The following is a 20,148-nucleotide window of genomic DNA, read 5'->3' on the forward strand; positions in this document are numbered from 1 at the left end:
TTATTCGAACTACATGTTATTATCTAAACTTTTTAAATATTTTTCATGGCGCTTTTATTTTGAAAAATTTTTTGAATCAGAATACAGGAAGCAATTTACTTACTTAAATATAAATGCTTAATCTATTCGCGATTTATCAAAGACCTCTACAGGGTGTTCGTTTTCCGAGCTCCAGCATGGAGATCTCTGTTATAATAGGAGATACTCGGTCGGTTTAATTAGGGCAAAGTTGCGCATTTTTATATTGAACAGTTATTTGAAAGAAAATTTGATGCGTTATTGAAAACTTTATTGAAAAAAAAACGGAAATTTGTTTTTTTGTTTTTATTTTTTCTAGCGAAAATCCAAAGAATTAGACGTTTTTAACAAGAACTTTCTTCAGGCACTTTTTTGCAAGGAATCTAAATCGGTCATTGTATTTTCCAAGGCGTTCTTGATGTCAGAGTTACAACACTTAACTTCGGTTTTTCTGATGGAGGCCATATTCGCTTTTATATTTTTGAAAAGTGTTTTTATTCCTGATTACAACGATGTATCACAGGATATGATTGAATCTTACATGCAGATTAAAATGAAGAAAAAAGCATTTTTGCTAAGGGTGCCTTGGAAAACCATCAAAAATTTTGTTTTGAAACAAATTAGATTTTAGAGATTTAATTGAATTTGGATCTGGAATATTCATATTTCGGCCAAGCTTACTTCTCCATTCTTCGCAAAACAAAACAAGACGAAGTTATAAAAATTCTGCTCGCATATTTAATAGAAATTTTTGGTGTTTATGTGCCTGAAGTTCTTTTGGTTTTGGCTTAAAAAATAAAAACCAAAATTACAGATTTTTTATTTTTCTCAATAATTCAAAAACTAAAAATGACACAGTAAATTTTCTTTCAGATAATGATTCAGCATAAAAATGTGCAACGCTGCCCTTATTTAACCGACCTCGTATCTCCGTAGTGGAGCTCGAAAAACGACCATTCTGTATTCCCTCCGCTGAACAACTTTGAACCACTCCATTGCAAACTTTTACACCCGTAATTTTAATGAATTGTAATCGCAAATATGATTACATGTTACATGCGTTTCATTCAAAAGTTAAAATCGAAAAATCAAAATCGAAATCGAAATTTTGGCTTAACTTCTTACGTTGCGTTCCTCTTATGTAACGCGAGCTTTAGCTTAGTATCCAAAGCCTCCGGCAGAGACCTCCACCGTCTGGAATTTCTGCCAACTGTCATTTTCCAGATGATTCACATCAATTATCCCAGCCCCAACCCAATTTTTTTACATCTTTTAGCATACCACACTCCACTGGTGCGTAATTCGTCCATACCCCAACCGGTATTAACTAATTTCACTTAATAGTGTATGTCATTCATTCGAATCAGCGACGATGGAAGAAATTTTGTCCAAACTACTCGTGGCCAATAGCAAAGTCATTCAACAGGTAAATTTAAATTGTTGTCTCAATCTGCCATCAACTGCCTAACCTAACAAACACGTGTCCCCCAAAACCGATTTTCTCGCATTTAAAGGGCACCAAAGAACTGAAGGAGGCTTTCAAAAAACCAGAAGCGATTCCCGCTCTTTGCGAAGTGATAGTTTCGTCGTCAAATCCTCAAATCAGACAATCAGCCGCTGTGCTGCTCAGGAGAAAACTCGGCAAAAAACGACAATGGAACAAATTGGATGCAGAAACGAGGAGTCGAATCAAACAAGGGATGCTGCAAGCGTTAGTCAATGAGCAAGAGAAGTTAGTCAAAAATGCAATTGCCCAGTTTATTGGGATTCTAGGCAAGCATGAGTTTCCGGAAAACACGTGGCCGGAAGTCTTGCAATTTATACACACACTGTGCAGCAGCGACAATGTTTTCGACCGGGAGGTACGACAACGTAAATCCGGCAAAGTTGTAGAAATTTAACGTTTCCTAATTAAAACAACTCAAAATAATAGACAATTCAACGTTGCTGGATTCACTTTCAGTCTTTATTTCCCCACAATTCAGCCAAAGTGAGCTGTGATTACGAAATTCAGTTGGTGGCACTGAGTAATGTAAAAAAATTGAATGACTAAGTTTTGTTATCAACAAATTTGAAATTTAATATGGCAACCTTGCCAATGACATAATTTTATAATATCTGTTTCAAATCTGTAAAAACTGTTATTTTTTACAATTGGTTTTCTCTTTTATCTAGTTGTTTTTTTTTTGGCACTAAATTTACCACTCCAATTTTACACAGAATCACTCGGAAACACAGAAAATTTTAATTTTTAATAATCAAATAGCTCAAAAGTAGTTTTTTTCTGACATATTCTGTGATTTTGTACCTTTTTTAACGATAATTTCTCAAATTATTGAGTTTTTTCATTAAAAAGGTGCAAGAATGCTCTAAAAAAAAAACGAAAATAATAAATAATTGGTGATTTTTTGGTCTCTGACTAAATCGAGTTTTGCAAAATAGTTTAGTCTCAACAAAATAAAGCGAGTGAAACAATATCTAAAATAATATCACGTGTTTAAAAACTCGAAAAAATCAAATGTTGCGTGAAATTTTATCTATCTTTTAGTTTTTCGGATTATTTTTGATGAAATCTTGCTAAATAATTTTTTTTTTTGTTGAAATACGCGCTAAAACAATAAAATTAAGGGCTAAAACAATGTAATATGTGACTTAATTTGTTGATTTTTTCGTTCTAATTTACCAAAATCTTACAAAAACTCGAAATTTTAGTTCAAGAATGTGTCTGAAGGTTTCAAAATTTTGTGTTTTGTTGTATTATTTTTGACAAAATTTTGTCCAGAAATAAGTTAAATTAAGTAAAACAAGCATCAATTTCAATTTATTTTTATGCCAATTCTGGGTGTGTTTTAATAAAATTGTCGAAAATAAATGAGTATCTGATCCAGACTTGAATTAATTAAGCATTATGCAAAACAAAGCCAAGCTAACAGCGATTTTGACGTAATTTGTGTTGGCAAAATATTTTGGAAAGATCTTAGTTTCTTGCTGAAAAAAAAAAAATTGCGAAAATGGTAAATTTATTACGAGTTTTGGTTCCCTTTCATGATTTTCCACCTTGTTTAGTATTATTTTTTTTTAATAATAATTATATTTTTCTGAAGAGATACGTACTAACGTGCGAAAAGGGCATTTTTTGACTTAATTCGGTGATCTTTTTCATTCTATTACAGCAACTTGTCGCAAATAAATTGGTTTAGGAACGTGTTAGAGGTGGAGAATGGTAAAAATAACACCATTTTCGGACAAATTTTGTGTTTTTGGCTTGTTTTTGACACAGTTTCGCTCAATAAATTGACTAAACCGAGCTTCATTTTATTTTTGTGATTTGACAAGTTTTTAAAGCCAAACAAGGTGAAATAACATCAATTGCTGTTTAGTGATTTTTTAACCAGTTTTGTTCAAATATTAGCAAAAGCTTAACTTTTACTTTAAAAACGTATTTAAACACTCGAAACTGGGAAACTTAACATGAATTTTGTCCAAATTTGAGAATTTCTTGCTCTGCTTTTCTAATGAAATTTTAGTTTTTGGCTGAAATTCCTAATTAAAATTCGAAAAAAGGTAAAAACCAAGTAATTGTTAACTTATTTCATGATTGTTCTTTCTATGTAAATTCTATGTAAGCGAAATCTTGCAAAAAATACAAGTTTTACTTCAAAAACTTCCTTAAAAAGGGTAGAAATAATATTGTTTTTGACCACAATTTGTGTTTTTTTGGATTATTTTTGACGTAATTTTGCTCAAAGACAAGCTAAATCGAGTAAAAGAAACATACCTCTGATATAAAACTTAGCCAAACAAACTGAAATACCAGCAATTTACATCCAATTTGGTAAGTTTTCAATTTTGAGGTTTTGAAAAATCTCAGAAACACTGAGAAATACTGTCTTTTTGTTTGCAAAACGTGTTAAAACACTTGGAAAATGCGTCTTCGGTCTTCTTCAGAGGAACTTCACAAAAAACAAAACATTATAATTATTACCTAATTTTTCGACTAATTTTTAACGATTATTTACGAAATATTGAGTCCAATAAACGGATTAAATTCTTGTAAAATACAAATGACCGTCATCTTTGATCTCATTTTTTTATTTGTACATTGCATTATTGTATCGGTAATTGAAAAACTGAATTTTCTGTTATTGACGATTGCGCAATTAAAACGGTTTATAGAAAGCTCAATTAAAGTTAATTGGGCTCTTACAAGTTAACAACGCGAATGGACCAACCAAATTGCTTCAATTTGGTCACGTGTTCAGTTAATCACACATTTAATTGGGAATTAAATAAATGATGCTTCTGTAAAGCAGTTTTGTTCAAATATTAGCAAAAGCTTAATTTTTACTTTAAAAACGTAAATAAACACTCGAAACAGGGAAATTTAACATGAATTTTGTCCAAATTTGAGAATTTCTTGCCCTGCTTTTCTAATGATATTTTAGTTTTTGGCTGAAATACCTAACTAAAACCCGAAAAAAGGTAAAAAAACAAGTAATTGTTAACTTATTTTATGATTTTTTTTCTATGTAAGCGAAATCTTGCAAAAAATACAAGTTTTACTTCAAAAACTCGGTTAAAACGGTAGAAATAATATTGTTTTTGACCACAATTTGTTTTTTTGGATTATTATTGACGTAATTTTGCTCAAAGACAAGCTAAATCGAGCAAAAGAAACATACCTCTGATATAAAAACTTAGCCAAACAAACTGAAATACCAGCAATTTACATCCAATTTGGAAAGATTTCAGTTTTGAAACTGTCTTTTTATTCGCATGTGTTAAAACTCTCTCTCAGAGGAACTTCACAAAAAACAAAACATTATAATTATTACCTAATTTTTCGACTAATTTTTGACGATTATTTACGAAATATTGAGTCCAATAAACGGATAAAATTCTTGTAAAATACAAAAGACCGTTATCTTAGATCTCATTTTTTTATTTGTACATTGCATTATTGTATCAGTAATTGAAAAATTGAATTTTCTGTTATTGACGATTGCGCAATTAAAACGGTTTATAGAATGCTCAATTAAAGTTAATTGGGCTGTTACAAGTTAACAACGCGAATGGACCAACCAAATTGCTTCAATTTGGCCACGTGTTCAGTTAATCACGCATTTAATTGGGAATTAAATTAATGATGCTTCTGTAAAGCAGTTTTGTTCAAATATTAGCAAAAGCTTAATTTTTACTTTAAAAACGTAAATAAACACTCGAAACAGGGAAATCTAACATGAATTTTGTCCAAATTTGAGAATTTCTTGCCCTGCTTTTCTAATGAAATTTTAGTTTTTGGCTGAAATACCTAACTAAAACCCGAAAAAAACGTAAAAACCAAGTAATTGTTAACTTATTTTATGATTTTTCTTTCTATGTAAGCAAAATCTTGCAAAAAATACAAGTTTTACTTCAAAAACTCGCTTAAAACGCAGAAATAATATTGTTTTTAAACACAATTTGTGTTTTTTTGGATTATTTTTGACGTAATTTTGCTCAAAGACAAGCTAAATCGAGTAAAAGAAACATACCTCTGATATAAAAACTTAGCCAAACAAACTGAAATACCAGCAATTTACATCCAATTTGGTAAGTTTTCAATTTTGAGGTTTTGAAAAATTTCAGAAACACTGAGAAATACTGTCTTTTTGTTTGCAAAACGTGTTAAAACACTTGGAAAATGCGTCTTCGGTCTTCTTCAGAGGAACTTCACAAAAAACAAAACATAATTATTACCTAATTTTTCGACTAATTTTTAACGATTATTTACGAAATATTGAGTCCAATAAACGGATTAAATTCTTGTAAAATACAAATGACCGTCATCTTAGATCTCATTTTTTTATTTGTACATTGCATTATTGTATCGGTAATTGAAAAACTGTTTTCTGTTATTGACGATTGCGCAATTAAAACGGTTTATAGAAAGCTCAATTAAAGTTAATTGGGCTGTTACAAGTTAACAACGCGAATGGACCAACCAAATTGCTTCAATTTGGCCACGTGTTCAGTTAATCACGCATTTAATTGGGAATTAAATTAATGATGCTTCTGTAAAGCAGTTTTGTTCAAATATTAGCAAAAGCTTAATTTTTACTTTAAAAACGTAAATAAACACTCGAAACAGGGAAACTTAACATGAATTTTGTTCAAATTTGAGAATTTCTTGCCCTGCTTTTCTAATGAAATTCTAGTTTTTGGCTGAAATACCTAACTAAAACCCGAAAAAAACGTAAAAACCAAGTAATTGTTAACTTATTTTATGATTTTTCTTTCTATGTAAGCAAAATCTTGCAAAAAATACAAGTTTTACTTCAAAAACTCGCTTAAAACGCAGAAATAATATTGTTTTTAAACACAATTTGTGTTTTTTTGGATTATTTTTGACGTAATTTTGCTCAAAGACAAGCTAAATCGAGTAAAAGAAACATACCTCTGATATAAAAACTTAGCCAAACAAACTGAAATACCAGCAATTTACATCCAATTTGGTAAGTTTTCAATTTTGAGGTTTTGAAAAATCTCAGAAACACTGAGAAATACTGTCTTTTTGTTTGCAAAACGTGTTAAAACACTTGGAAAATGCGTCTTCGGTCTTCTTCAGAGGAACTTCACAAAAAACAAAACATTATAATTATTACCTAATTTTTCGACTAATTTTTAACGATTATTTACGAAATATTGAGTCCAATAAACGGATTAAATTCTTGTAAAATACAAATGACCGTCATCTTAGATCTCATTTTTTTATTTGTACATTGCATTATTGTATCGGTAATTGAAAAACTGAATTTTCTGTTATTGACGATTGCGCAATTAAAACGGTTTATAGAAAGCTCAATTAAAGTTAATTAATTGGGCTCTTACAAGTTAACAACGCGAATGGACCAACCAAATTGCTTCAATTTGGTCACGTGTTCAGTTAATCACGCATTTAATTGGGAATTAAATAAATGATGCTTCTGTAAAGCAGTTTTGTTCAAATATTAGCAAAAGCTTAATTTTTACTTTAAAAACGTAAATAAACACTCGAAACAGGAAAATTTAACATGAATTTTGTCCAAATTTGAGAATTTCTTGCCCTGCTTTTCTAATGAAATTTTAGTTTTTGGCTGAAATACCTAACTAAAACCCGAAAAAAGGCAAAAAAACAAGTAATTGTTAATTTATTTCATGATTTTTTTTCTATGTAAGCGAAATCTTGCAAAAAATACAAGTTTTACTTCAAAAACTCGGTTAAAACGGTAGAAATAATATTGTTTTTGACCACAATTTGTTTTTTTGGATTATTATTGACGTAATTTTGCTCAAAGACAAGCTAAATCGAGCAAAAGAAACATACCTCTGATATAAAAACTTAGCCAAACAAACTGAAATACCAGCAATTTACATCCAATTTGGAAAGATTTCAGTTTTGAAACTGTCTTTTTATTCGCATGTGTTAAAACTCTCTCTCAGAGGAACTTCACAAAAAACAAAACATTATAATTATTACCTAATTTTTCGACTAATTTTTAACGAATGTTTACGAAATATTGAGTCCAATAAACGTATAAAATTCTTGAAAAATACAAAAGACCGTTAACTTAGATCTCATTTTTTTATTTGTACATTGCATTACTGTATCAGTAATTGAAAAATTGAATTTTCTGTTGTTGGCGATTGCGCAATTAAAACGGTTTATAGAAAGCTCAATTAAAGTTAATTGGGCTGTTAAAAGTTAACAACGCGAATGGACCAACCAAATTGCTTCAATTTGGTCACGTGTTCAGTTAATCACGCATTTAATTGGGAATTAAATTAATGACGATTCTATAAACCGATTCTTAATATTTGGGGAATCACTTGGATTTTCAAAAAGTAATTTCAAAATTGTAACCGTAATCACGAAAACCTGTAATAATTCAGTGTTTCCAACACATTTTGCACTGTGGCCAACTCAATTTCAAAATCAGAGCTCACTTTGATTAGAAATTAATGAACTGGCAAATAATATCGCAGTGCTTGTTTTAGTTGGGGATGTACACCTTGTCCATAATGACTGAGATCTCGCAAGGCTCTTACATAACGCACGCCGATTCGTTTGCGGTGCTGTTTTCGAATATTTTGAATACTCTTCCTGAATTAAATTCGAACCTAGCTTACTACACAGTGGTTACAATGAATAATCTAGTGTCTGTAATAGGCGGCCATCAGCAAGTACTACCACCCCAGCCACCCCAAAACTTTTGTTATTATCCCAAATGTTCCAGATGGTAAACGTTTACCATAATTTACTGCCTCGTGTATTAGAAATAATCAACGCTTTTGCTCAAGAAGACGAAAAACGCGCTTGCGAACTATTTGAAATCCTCGAAGAGCTGATCGAGTTTGCGGTCGCGGTGGTGGTACCACACGTGCGACTGATCGTAGAAATGTGCCTTCGCATCGGCAGCGATAACACCAAACCAACAACAGTCCAAATTAAAGCAATTAGTGTTGTGGGCTGGTTAATTAGGTCCAAGGGCAAGGTTATCCAAAAAAATAAACTCGTCGAACCAATTATCAATGTTTTGATACAACTAATGGCCCAACAGCCGGACGACGACGTCAACGAGGAGTACTTCCTAGGGGACCCGGATCAATTCACTTCCATTACTATTGCCACTCAGACTCTAGACTTGATCGCTTTGCACATACCTTCAGAGAAGGTTGTTCCGTATTTACTGACAAGAGTGGAACCGGCGATTCAAGGGAATGATATTTATGCCCAAAAAGCGGCATATTTAGCCTTGGCTGTGCTCGCAGAAGGGTGCTCTGAACGGATTAGACACAAATATTTAGAACCGTTTTTAAAATGCGTCTGCAATGCGATTCATAATCCGAATGCTGTGGTCAGAAATGCCGCGTTTTTCGCTCTTGGGCAGTTCGCCGAGCATTTACAGGTGAGTACTAGAAAATATTTGTCTTATCTTTTTTTATCAAATTCTAAAGGGGCTAGAGAGGAAGAGAAATTATTATTAGTTTTATTAAACCTTGGGTTCAAAGTTGATTAAGGTTTTTAAATTCTTTAAATCTAAGATTGAAGTACAAGTCTTCATTGAAAGTGTTTTTTTTTTGTAGCTTCTGTTAAAATCAACATAACATTTTAAGACAGTAATAAAAGAAATAATCGTGAACAAACGAATGAATTGCGATTCGGGCAACTTTTATTTACTTATGGACTTACATTAATTTCATTGGGATGAATTGGTCAATCGAGGTTACAAAAAGGCTGTTCAAAGATATTATACGTCTTTCCTTAATATAATTAATCAAGGTTTTTGCTGGACTGCATTTGGCGAAACAGTTGAAAACGTAGCAATTTATTTCAAATTAATGTTGAAGAACGTAAAAGCAAACAAAATAAAATTTTCTCATCTAAAAACTGCTTTTTTGTTCAAATTTTTGAAGTGATAAGCTAATTTTTGTCCATATGACAAAATAAAATAAAAAAAATACTTATCTGAAGCTTGTTTCTACCATTGAAACTAACTATAAAATAGCAAATCGCAAAAATAATAATTATGATAGAAGAGTTATTCTGTTAAATTGTGTCTCAATATACATGTTTCTGATATTCTGAGAAATTAAAGTGTATGTTTTTCTATATTTATGTACTTGTCGATTGAATTTTTAAAGATTTTTTTATCAATTTTTTATTGCAGTTGAAACTTTCTCTTAAAATAACTGTAACAAAAAACACAACAATGTTGTCGTTTTGTTTTCTGCAGTCTGTCTGTACTGTTAAAGATTCAAAATTAAATAATCGTGGAAGCCGAGCATTAATTTACTAACAAATTTGAAAATTGTTATAAATATAAATCTAAAACCTAGGGTATTTACTAAATCAAACACAATAAAATGGATAATTTGATGAATTCGAGTTACAAACCTGAAAAAACTTAGTCGTGGTTAAACCAACAAACCTGAAATACTTGAAATTTTAAAGAAATTAAATAAATTTTAACCAAAAAACTGAACAACTTTAAAAATAAATAAAAAAGCAAAACCCGAAAAAACATTGCTAAAAATAAAAATTTCTAGATGTCAAAATTTCAACTCAAACTTAATGAAAAGTTAAGGTTAAAAATTGAATAAACCAGCCATTCCATAGAAATTGTCAACTTCTACACTTTGGTCTGATTTATTTTTATGAAAAATTCGTTAATTTATCATTTTTTAATAAAAAAAATCAAATCTTTGCTTCTTTTAACTTTTGCATTCTGTAAAAACATTAGCTTGAAGCAAAGATCGTTTAAAGAAAATAATAATGCATAACTCTAAATAATTCTAATCGTGGGCAAAATCAAGAGTTTTCAAATTAGAAATTATGTTTGTTTTGGAAGGATTGAGAAATATTAAACTTGTAACTGAAATAGTATCCAAAAATACATATTTTTTTAATTGAAAACTCAATTTTCTAAAAATGGTGTTTTTTGATAATTGTTAGTTGTTTCTTATTTTTGTTAAAAATTTCGTGTTGTTATTTAGCATATTTAGTGTCCCGTCCGTAATGTCCTATCTGTAATCACGCTATTTTTTATTTTTGTTATACACTTTCTCTATTACCTGTTTTCATTAAAAAAGCATTCATAATATTTTTGTTAGGAGTAAATATATTTAGCACTTCTAACATTTTTTCTTTTTTTTAACTGTTCAGATTTTTTTACTTAGATTTTAAACTCAATTTTTATTAGACGCATTTGTGTCCCGTCCGTAATCATTATCAATTATTTATGACGATTTAGAAAAAGTTGACAGCATGTATTTAAATTGTTAATCATACAATGTGGTGTTTTATGGATATTTAAATTAATATCATCACTTTAACTATTAACTCTCAACTCTCTCTAACTCTCTTTTTTAAAATGGTAAGTTATTTTAAAAATAAAAGTTGACAGAATTATGTCTCGTCCGTATCATGTAATGGCTGAAACTTAAAAACTCAAAGCCTACAATAATAAATAACTCGAAATTTTGAAAAGCCAAAATTAGATTTATTGATTTTGGTTTTGAAATATTGTTGTTACAGATTTAAAGTGAATCACTTTTTCAGTTTTTCAGTAATATTATGGTTTTTATTTTACTACTTTTTTTAGTTTCTTGAATTTTAATTTTATTACATACTTATTTTATTTCGAATTTCAATGAAGCATTTTAACAAAACATAAAGTTTTTGTACTTTCGTCTGTGACAAAATAGAATATAAAATATCGAATTCAACCAAACTACCACTTTATTGTTCTAAAAATGTACTAAGTGAATCTAATTAATATGCAGATAATATGAAATATGTATTTAAAATTCTGAAAAATTTGAAAAAACTCGAAGCAAAAATTTAAAACAGTGAAACACAAACTGAAAACCTGAGGGGTTTGACTTGAAAACCTGAAAAAATCACATCCAAAATCCATAAAAGTCCAAAAACTTCACTTGTATGTTGAAATATGGAATTACAAATTTTACAAAAGGTGCCATGCACCCAAAATAATTTCTATGGAGTTTATTACAAGTCGTTTGTAATAATGAATTGCGATCCGGGCAACTTTTATTTACTTATGGACTTACATTAATTTCATTGGGATGATTTCTCAAAGTAATTGGTTAATCGAGGTTACAAAAAGGCTGTTCAAAGATATTATACGTCTTTTCTTAATATAATTAATCAAGGTTTTTGCTGGACTGCATTTGGCGAAACAGTTGAAAACGTAGCAATTTATTTCAAATTAATATTGAAGAACGTAAAAGCAAACAAAATAAAATTTTCTTATCTAAAAACTGCTTTTTTGTTCAAATTTTTGAAGTGTAAGCTAATTTTTGTCCATATGACAAAATAAAATAAAAAAATACTTACCTGAAGCTTGTTTCTACCATTGAAACTAACTATAAAATAGCAAATCGCAAAAATAATAATTATGATAGAAGCGTTATTCTGTTAAATTGTGTCTCAATATACATGTTTCTGATATTCTGAGAAATTAAAGTGTATGTTTTTCTATATTTATGTACTTGTCGATTGAATTTTTTAAGATTTTTTTATCAATTTTTTATTGCAGTTGAAACTTTCTCTTAAAATAACTTTAACAAAAAACACAACAATGTTGTTTTGTTTTCTGCAGTCTGTCTGTACTGTTAAAGATTCAAAATTAAACAATCGTGGTAGCCGAGCATTAATTTACTAACAAATAAATTTGAAAATTGTTATAAATATAAATCTAAAACCTAGGGTATTTACTAAATCAAACACAATAAAATGGATAATTTGATGAATTCGAGTTACAAACCTGAAAAAACTTAGTCGTGGTTAAACCGAAAAACCTAAAATACTTGAAATTTTAAAGAAATTAAATAAATTTTAACCAAAAAACGGAACAACTTTAAAAATAAATAAAAAAGCAAAACCCAAAAAAACATTGCTAAAAATAAAAATTTCTAAAAAAAAATCAAATCTTTGCTTCTTTTAACTTTTGCATTTTGTAAAAACATTAGCTTGAAACAAAGATCGTTTATAGAAAATAATAATGCATAACTCTAAATAATTCTAATCGTGCGCAAAATCAAGAATTTTCAAATTAGAAATTATGTTTGTTTTGGAAGTATTGAGAAATATTAAGCTTGTAACTGAAATAGTATTCAAAAATACATATTTTTTTTAATTGAAAACTTAATTTTCTAAGAATGGTGTTTTTTGATAATTGTTAGTTGTTTCTTATTTTTGTTAAAAATTTCGTGTTGTTATTTAGCATATTTAGTGTCCCGTCCGTAATGTCCTATCTGTAATCACGCTATTTTTTATTTTTGTTATACACTTTCTCTATTACCTGTTTTCATTAAAAAAGCATTCATAATATTTTTGTTAGGAGTAAATATATTTAGCACTTCTAACATTTTTTCTTTTTTTTAACTGTTCAGATTTTTTTACTTAGATTTTAAACTCAATTTTTATTAGACGCATTTGTGTCCCGTCCGTAATCATTATCAATTATTTATGACGATTTAGAAAAAGTTGACAGCATGTATTTAAATTGTTAATCATACAATGTGGTGTTTTATGGATAATTAAATTAATATCATCACTTTAACTATTAACTCTCAACTCTCTCTAACTCTCTTTTTTAAAATAGTAAGAATTTTAAAAATAAAAGTTGACAGAATTATATTTCGTCCGTATCATGGAATCAAAGCCTACAATAATAAATAACTCGAAATTTTGAAAAGCGAAAATTAGATTTATTGATTTTGGTTTTGAAATATTGTTGTTAGAGATATAAAATGAATCACTTTTTCAGTTTTTCAGTAATATTATCGTTTTTATTTTACTGCTTTTTTTAGTTTCAGGTTTTTTATTTCGAATTTCAATGAAGCATTTTAACAAAACAAAGTTATTGTACTTTCGTCTGTGACAAAATAGAATATAAAATATCGAATTCAACCAAACTACCACTTCAACTAAGTGAATCTAATTAATATGCAGATAATCTGAAATATGTAGTTAAAATTGTGAAAAATTTGAAAAAACTCGAAGCAAAAATTTAAAACAGTGAAACACAAATTGAAAACTTGAGGGGTTTGACTTGAAAACCTGAAAAAATCACATCCAAAATCCATAAAAGTCCAAAAACTTCATTTGTATGTTGAAATATGGAATTACAAATTTTACAAAAGGTTCCATGCACCCAAAATAATTTCCATGGAGTTTATTACAAGTCGTACATTCTTTCAAAATTTATTTTTAAATAATTTATGTTTTTTTCCATTTAAAATAAATAATTTCTGAACATTCCAAAAAGAACTCAAAATGTTTTTGGAATTAAAAGAACCCAATAAATGATAATGAATAATTGAAAATTTTGCACAAATAACATTATTTCCAGCCGGAAATCAGCCAATACGCGGCCGAACTCCTCCCGGTACTTTTCGAGTACTTGGGCCAGGTTTTCGCCCAAATGGAAAAAGATAAATCGGAATCGGCCAGTCTTGATCGACTTTTTTACGCATTGGAAACCTTCTGTGAAAACCTCGATGAGGGTTTAATGCCCTACTTACCCACCCTTATGGAACGTTTGTTCGTGGCACTTGACCCAAACGGCTGGTCCTTGAAGCTAAAAAGAATCGCTTTAAGTACTCTAGGTTCCGCAGCTAGTGCTGTAAAAGAGGGTTTATTACCCTACTTTCCCAAAATAATCGAGGTGCTTAACGTTTACATTAACGCCGATCCGAATACGGAAATACATCAAAATCAGAGTTACGCAATAGGTGATTTGATAATAAATTAAGTGAGACTTTGAATTAATTTGTGATTTTAGAGGCACTTGCTGTGATTGCACAATTTATCGGTGTTGAGAATTTCAAGCCTTTGGCGGCTGAGTCCTTGCAACTCGGGTTGCGAATTTTGGAGGAAACTGACGATCCAGATGTTCGAAAAAGTGTCTATGCGTTATTTGCAGCCCTTGCGATTGTTATGAAGGAGGAAATCAGTCCAGTTTTGCCAAAAATTGTCGAACAGATGATCACTAGCATACAGAGTAGTGAGGGCATTGTCACACATTATGAAGACGAGGAAAAGGAAGATTTGGACGTTTATGCCGACCTTTCGGACGACGATGAAGAAGAAGAGGAAGATATCGATGGAGCATCGTCCAGTAGCGCCGATTCGACTCATTGTCGCTATTCGGTCGAAAATTCCTACAACGAGGAAAAAGAACAAGCGTGCTTGGCACTTAGGGAAATTTGCATCAACACGGGGTAAGTCATAACGGCGCTAAAACCCCAAATTTTCACACTTTTGCCAGGAATGCCTTTTTGCCATATATCGAGAAAAGTTTCGAGGAAATCTTCAAATTGATAAATTATCCACAGGATGACATACGCAAGGCTTCGGTCGAAGCCCTCCTCCAGTTTTGCATAGCTTTACACAAAATCAACTCAAACGAAACCAAGCAAGCTCTCTATAAAGCTTTACAAATGTTTGTACCAAAATGTGCCGAACTTATCCGAACCGATGAGGAACGAGGCGTTGTCATGTGCTGTTTGGACGCTTACGCTTCCCTGCTTGAGGAAGTTAAAAGTGACGTTTTGGTCGGGGAAGGCCATCGGGAGGCTATCATGAATTGTGTCATTGACGTCCTCACGTTAAAAGTAACGAACATTTTTTTAATTGAAGAAAAATTATTGTTTTTTTTTTTGGTAGACAATGTGTCAAGACACAGATTTGGACGCAAATCCCGAAAATACAGACGAGGAAACAGAGGCGGAACAAGACGAGTTGTTGCTTGAATCAGCCGGTGATGTTATACCGAAGTTCGGAGCGGCGATAACTCCCGATGATTTTGTTTTATATTTCCCGAATATTCTCCAACTGCTGACGCAGAGAACTGTATGACTGACGATTTATAGTCCAAATATTTTGGTGAATATACTAGAATTTTTTCAAAATTATTCAAAATAGGTAAGAGCTAGAAAAATTCTAAACATAACATTCTACATGATTTTTTTGACTTTTGGGTTTGTGATATTATTAACAGAGTTAGGGGGTCATAGAATGAAGTCATAAAATTTTCTATTGAATTGAAATACCGAAGGTAGTTTTTTATTTATAAATAAAAACTTATTGCGAAAAAAGTTTTAGTGAAAATTGGTATAATGTGGTTACGTCATCATATTTTTCGTCTGGGTAAAGTTAGAAACTTGTTGGACAAAAAATTTTTCAATGAATATGCACAAGTTTAACTTTTGACAAGAGAAAACTAAGAAAATTTATTTTTTTCTTTTTTCTTATAGATAATGATGAGGCAATAAGTTAAAAAAATATGTATACAGGTCCACGAGTAATAATGAGACTGAAAAATTTTTTGAAGCAACCAACATTGCATTTTATGGATAACGTGGATAGTGAAATACTTGGTTTATTATATTAAACATAGTGACCACACAACACTGCACTTACGTTCATTTTTTTTTCTCAAAACAGAAGGTATTTTTCCTTTATTAGGATGTGCTTTTACGTTTACAATTTGGCACCTTTACGTACTTTTACCTTTTGCCGCATTATTTTCTTATTTCTGTCAGTTTTATGCTCCGCTTTACGTTTATACGTCTATGTGTTCTCTCAATCTCTTATTTTTGTTTACGTGTTGTTTCACTTACCTTTTCTATACTTTTTTTCATAGAAAAATTGTTACACCTGATCCGGGTTCGAACACCCGACCTCCCCCGTCGCAAGTGGCGCTTATACCACTGAACCACCAGGCCCCAGGTACTGACCGTCTTTTTCATATATTTTAACACAAACTTTTTAAATAAATCAACATTACAAACTATATAATTGCAATAATTCACCTAAAACGCTAATACATTCAGTTCAAAAGTCGGCGAATTAGCTCGAGAAAACATTTTCTTCCACTTTTTGCAATTTAATTCTCTAATTTTTCACCAGTTTTATCAAAAGATACCGGGCGTATAAGTTGATTCTACAATTTTAAAATTGTTTTTATCTTTTTTGTGACTTTCAGCACGTTTTCGACCGAAAATGGACATAATTTCTCCAAAAATCAGCAAATTTGTGTATTTTCTAGTCAAAAATAGTGCACGTGCGCAAATCCTACTGGATTCGCAGTGGCCATGATTTTTATTAACAATTTTTTTCGGAACTTTACTAAACAAACTCAGTTAACTAAAAATTTTTAGAGATAAATTAATTATTTTCGTTTAATTTTTTTTTATAATTTAAGAAATAAGTCATCTAAGGATTCAACGCTAAAGTTTGAAGTTATGTTTCAACTTTACGTTCATCTCTTTTTCTCTCAAAACAAAAGATATTTTTCCTTTATTAGGATGTGCTTTTACGTTTACAATTTGGCACCTTTACGTACTTTTACCTTTTGCCGCATTATTTTCTTATTTCTGTTTGTTTTATGCTCCGCTTTACGTTTATACGTCTATGTGTTCTTCCAGTCTCTTATTTTTGTTTACGTGTTGTTTCACTTACCTTTTCTACACTTTTTTTCATAGAAAAATTGTTACACCTGATCCGGGTTCGAACACCCGACCTCCCCCGTCGAAAGTGGCGCTTATACCACTGAGCCACCAGGCCCCAGGTGCTGACCGTCTTTTGCAAATATTTTATATAATTTATATACGTTTGACTAAATAAAATTCTAAAACTGGAGTAATGTCAGTATAACTGATTTAAATTTGTTAAAAATGAAAATACGATTACTATGTTTGATTAATTAAAACCAAATGTTTTTCTATTCACGTAATCTATGAAATATAATGTTGGTTGTTTCAAAAAAATTTCAGGCTCATTATTACTCGTGTACCATCCTGTATAAAAAAATTCAATCACGCCAGATTTAAAAATATATAATCAAATAAAATGCAAGAGTAATTCTTAAATAGTGAAACAACAAATGAAAAATGAATGTTTTTCTTATAGTAGTCCAACGATAATCTCCTGACATGTTTTCATCTCAGAACTCTGTGCCGATTTTAGAAAACCTTCAGATCTTGCTCGCCCTGTTCATTATTCGAGCTGTCCAGTTTTTTTGGAAAGAAATCTAAATGTGAATTAACAAAACGTTTTTTTATGCAGATAAGGGAGAAAATAATCTTTTCTGGGTTGCTAGAGGGTATGTAAACATTAAAATAAAAGGAGTTATTATTTGTAAACTAGTGGAATCATTTTAATATCTGTTAACTCTAACCAAATTTAATTATTTAAAGTGAAAAGTGCAAGTGCAAGTGAAAATCGCGACATATTTTCCCTTGTAGTGTCATCTGATTCAGAAATTTTTTCAATTACAAACTTTTCGAGAGCTAAAAAATGGTAGATAATTAAAAAAATTAGTCAATGTCACATCAAAAAACAGCTTATCTACGACTTAAATTGCTTAAAATTGATTAAAATTCTGTAATTTAGTCTTAATTTGTCACTTTTTTAAGTACATCTAACCGATTTAAAGATGTGTTTGTAACACCTACTTTTGCAATTTCTTTCTCTGACCACAACCATTCTCAGTGATGATAATTTTGTAATTTTTTTAAAATATCCTTACTTTCCTATTCACAAAAGTTTTAATATATTGATATTTATTGTTAGCCACACATTGGGAAAGAAACAGTGTTTTCATTATTGTTTTGTTGCAAAGTTCGTCTGAATTTAAAGGGTTTAATTTTTAAGCTGTTATTATTTATTTTTAAGAAAAATAATATTAATAATGATACTAATTTTTAACTAATTTTGTCGATATTTATTGAAGTTCTTTGATTTTTCTTTATTTTGTTATCAAATTCCGTGAAAATATTATTGATCGTACTTTAAAGGAAGATTCTTTATCAATCATTAATCGAAAATTACTATTCGTGAAAATTTTCAGGAAGTTTTTAGAGATTTAACTCATTCTTGAGTTATAAAGTAAAAATAATAATACTTATAGGTTTTTATTCCAAATAAGATACAACAACATACAAACTCTTTGGGGCGAAGTCTAATTCTCAAAATAATTTCAAAAATATTATAAAATCAAAAGAGAAAATAAACAAATAATTAAAACTAAAGAAGAAATAAAAATAATAAAAATAAAAATGCAGCATGTAATGTGATGAAAGTGTACGAAATTTATTTATCGAAATTTCGTTCAGTCTATAAAGATTTCTTGTTTTTACACGGTTAACTGTTAATTATGATTTTGATTGTTTCTTATTTGAAAAAAGTTACTAATTTCAAAAAAGGTTACGAAATAAAAGAAAAAAGAAAATTTTATAATTCTATTTATAGTTAACGTATCATATTTAATAATATTGATAATCCAAAAAAAATTAAATGAACATTTTTGAGTAAAATTGTGTACTTAACAATTTTTATTGAAACTATTTGTTTCAGCTCTTACCTATTTTAAATTACTTTTACTTTTATTTTTTAACTCTTTCTCGGAGTTAAAAACTTTTTCTTTGATCAACATTTTTTAATACTTTACAGTAAATTGTGTTGAAAATTCAAGTATATCCTCCAAAATATTGATTTGAAGGTCTATTTGATTATGCGATTAATTCTAATCGCCTTGATTTTTTGTAGAAAAAACAGCACAGTGTAAGCCAGCGTTCGTTTGCGTTCGGCACTTTGGCCGAATGCATGAAATCGCTGGACGTCTACGTCGAAAAATTCGTTCAGCATTTGCTGCATTTGTGGCTGACTGGGGCCAAAGATTCGGCCGACGAGGTGCGAAATAACGCGATTTTCGGTCTTGGCGAAATGATTTTGCACGGGAAGGACCGAATTTTCGGGTATTTCCCCGATATACTCCAGGCTTTGTCCACTGCTGTGGCTAAGGAGTCGCACGCAGGGACTCTGGATAATATCTGCGGTGCTTTAGCTAAGATGATTATTGTTAATCCTGGGGGAGTTCCCCTGGATCAGGTGCTCCCAGCGTTCCTCCAACGCCTGCCTCTCAGGGACGATTTCCAAGAGAACGAAGCTGTAGTTAAGTGTTTCTTTACTTTGTATCAACAGGGGAATCCCATCCTGCGCGAGCATTTATCCAGTGTTATCAAAATTGTGGTTCAGGTGTACGACAAGAAACAATATCCGAATGATGGTGAGCCAATTTTTTTATTTTTTATTATTACTGCTATTAATAAATTTATTAATTATTTTTTTTCCAGAAACCAAAAATATTTTAGTGGAACTGATCAAAACGATAAATAGGGATTTTAGTGAAGAGTTTGGGAACACAGTGTCTTCCTTAGGACCAGAAGTGACTAAATCGTTACAGAATTTGTTTGCTACTTCTTAAGACCAAAACCTTAATTCCTGTCCTGGCAATCTCAGAAGTTTTTTTATTTTTTGGGACATGTGTTAATGTTTTTTGTTGAGTCATATTTTTGTTTATTTATTGTATCTGTGTATCGACTATAATAATGCTGCATCTTAAGAGTTTTAAAGTGATTACTACTGTTTTTAATAAAAAATTGCTTCGGTTTTCGCTGTTTTATTGCTTTCCCCTCAGACACTAAATCAAAAAATACCAACGTGGCATTATAATTAAATTATATGCTAATATAAAAAAAAAAACGAAAAAAATGGGCAATGAACAAAGGAAGATGTAG

At 30.4% G+C, this 20,148-nt stretch overlaps 1 protein-coding gene across 1 annotated transcript; it reads left to right on the plus strand.

Moving 5' to 3' along the window:
- The first annotated feature begins 1,176 nt into the window (after positions 1 to 1,176).
- LOC100141715 (importin-4) lies at positions 1,177 to 20,020 on the plus strand. The gene is made up of 11 exons (XM_001812560.4): positions 1,177 to 1,311; positions 1,363 to 1,444; positions 1,533 to 1,880; positions 8,035 to 8,220; positions 8,274 to 8,945; positions 13,917 to 14,298; positions 14,349 to 14,787; positions 14,835 to 15,180; positions 15,233 to 15,418; positions 19,118 to 19,637; positions 19,705 to 20,020. Exons 2-11 carry the CDS (start codon positions 1,391 to 1,393, stop codon positions 19,833 to 19,835), a joined length of 3,264 nt encoding a protein of 1,087 aa, XP_001812612.1. The 5' UTR covers positions 1,177 to 1,311; positions 1,363 to 1,390; the 3' UTR covers positions 19,836 to 20,020.
- Positions 20,021 to 20,148: the final 128 nt, after the last annotated feature.

Source organism: Tribolium castaneum, chromosome 1 (genome assembly GCF_031307605.1).
Source record: "Tribolium castaneum strain GA2 chromosome 1, icTriCast1.1, whole genome shotgun sequence".
Lineage (NCBI taxonomy): Eukaryota > Metazoa > Arthropoda > Insecta > Coleoptera > Tenebrionidae > Tribolium > Tribolium castaneum.

Coding starts and splice junctions, on each gene's coding strand:
- LOC100141715 (XM_001812560.4), top strand. CDS start 1,391: ATGGAAGAAATTTTGTCCAAACTACTCGTGGCCAATAGCAAAGTCATT. Junction 1,881..8,034: donor ACAATGTTTTCGACCGGGAG/GTACGACAACGT, acceptor TGCTTGTTTTAG/TTGGGGATGTACACCTTGTC. Junction 14,788..14,834: donor GAAATTTGCATCAACACGGG/GTAAGTCATAAC, acceptor CACTTTTGCCAG/GAATGCCTTTTTGCCATATA.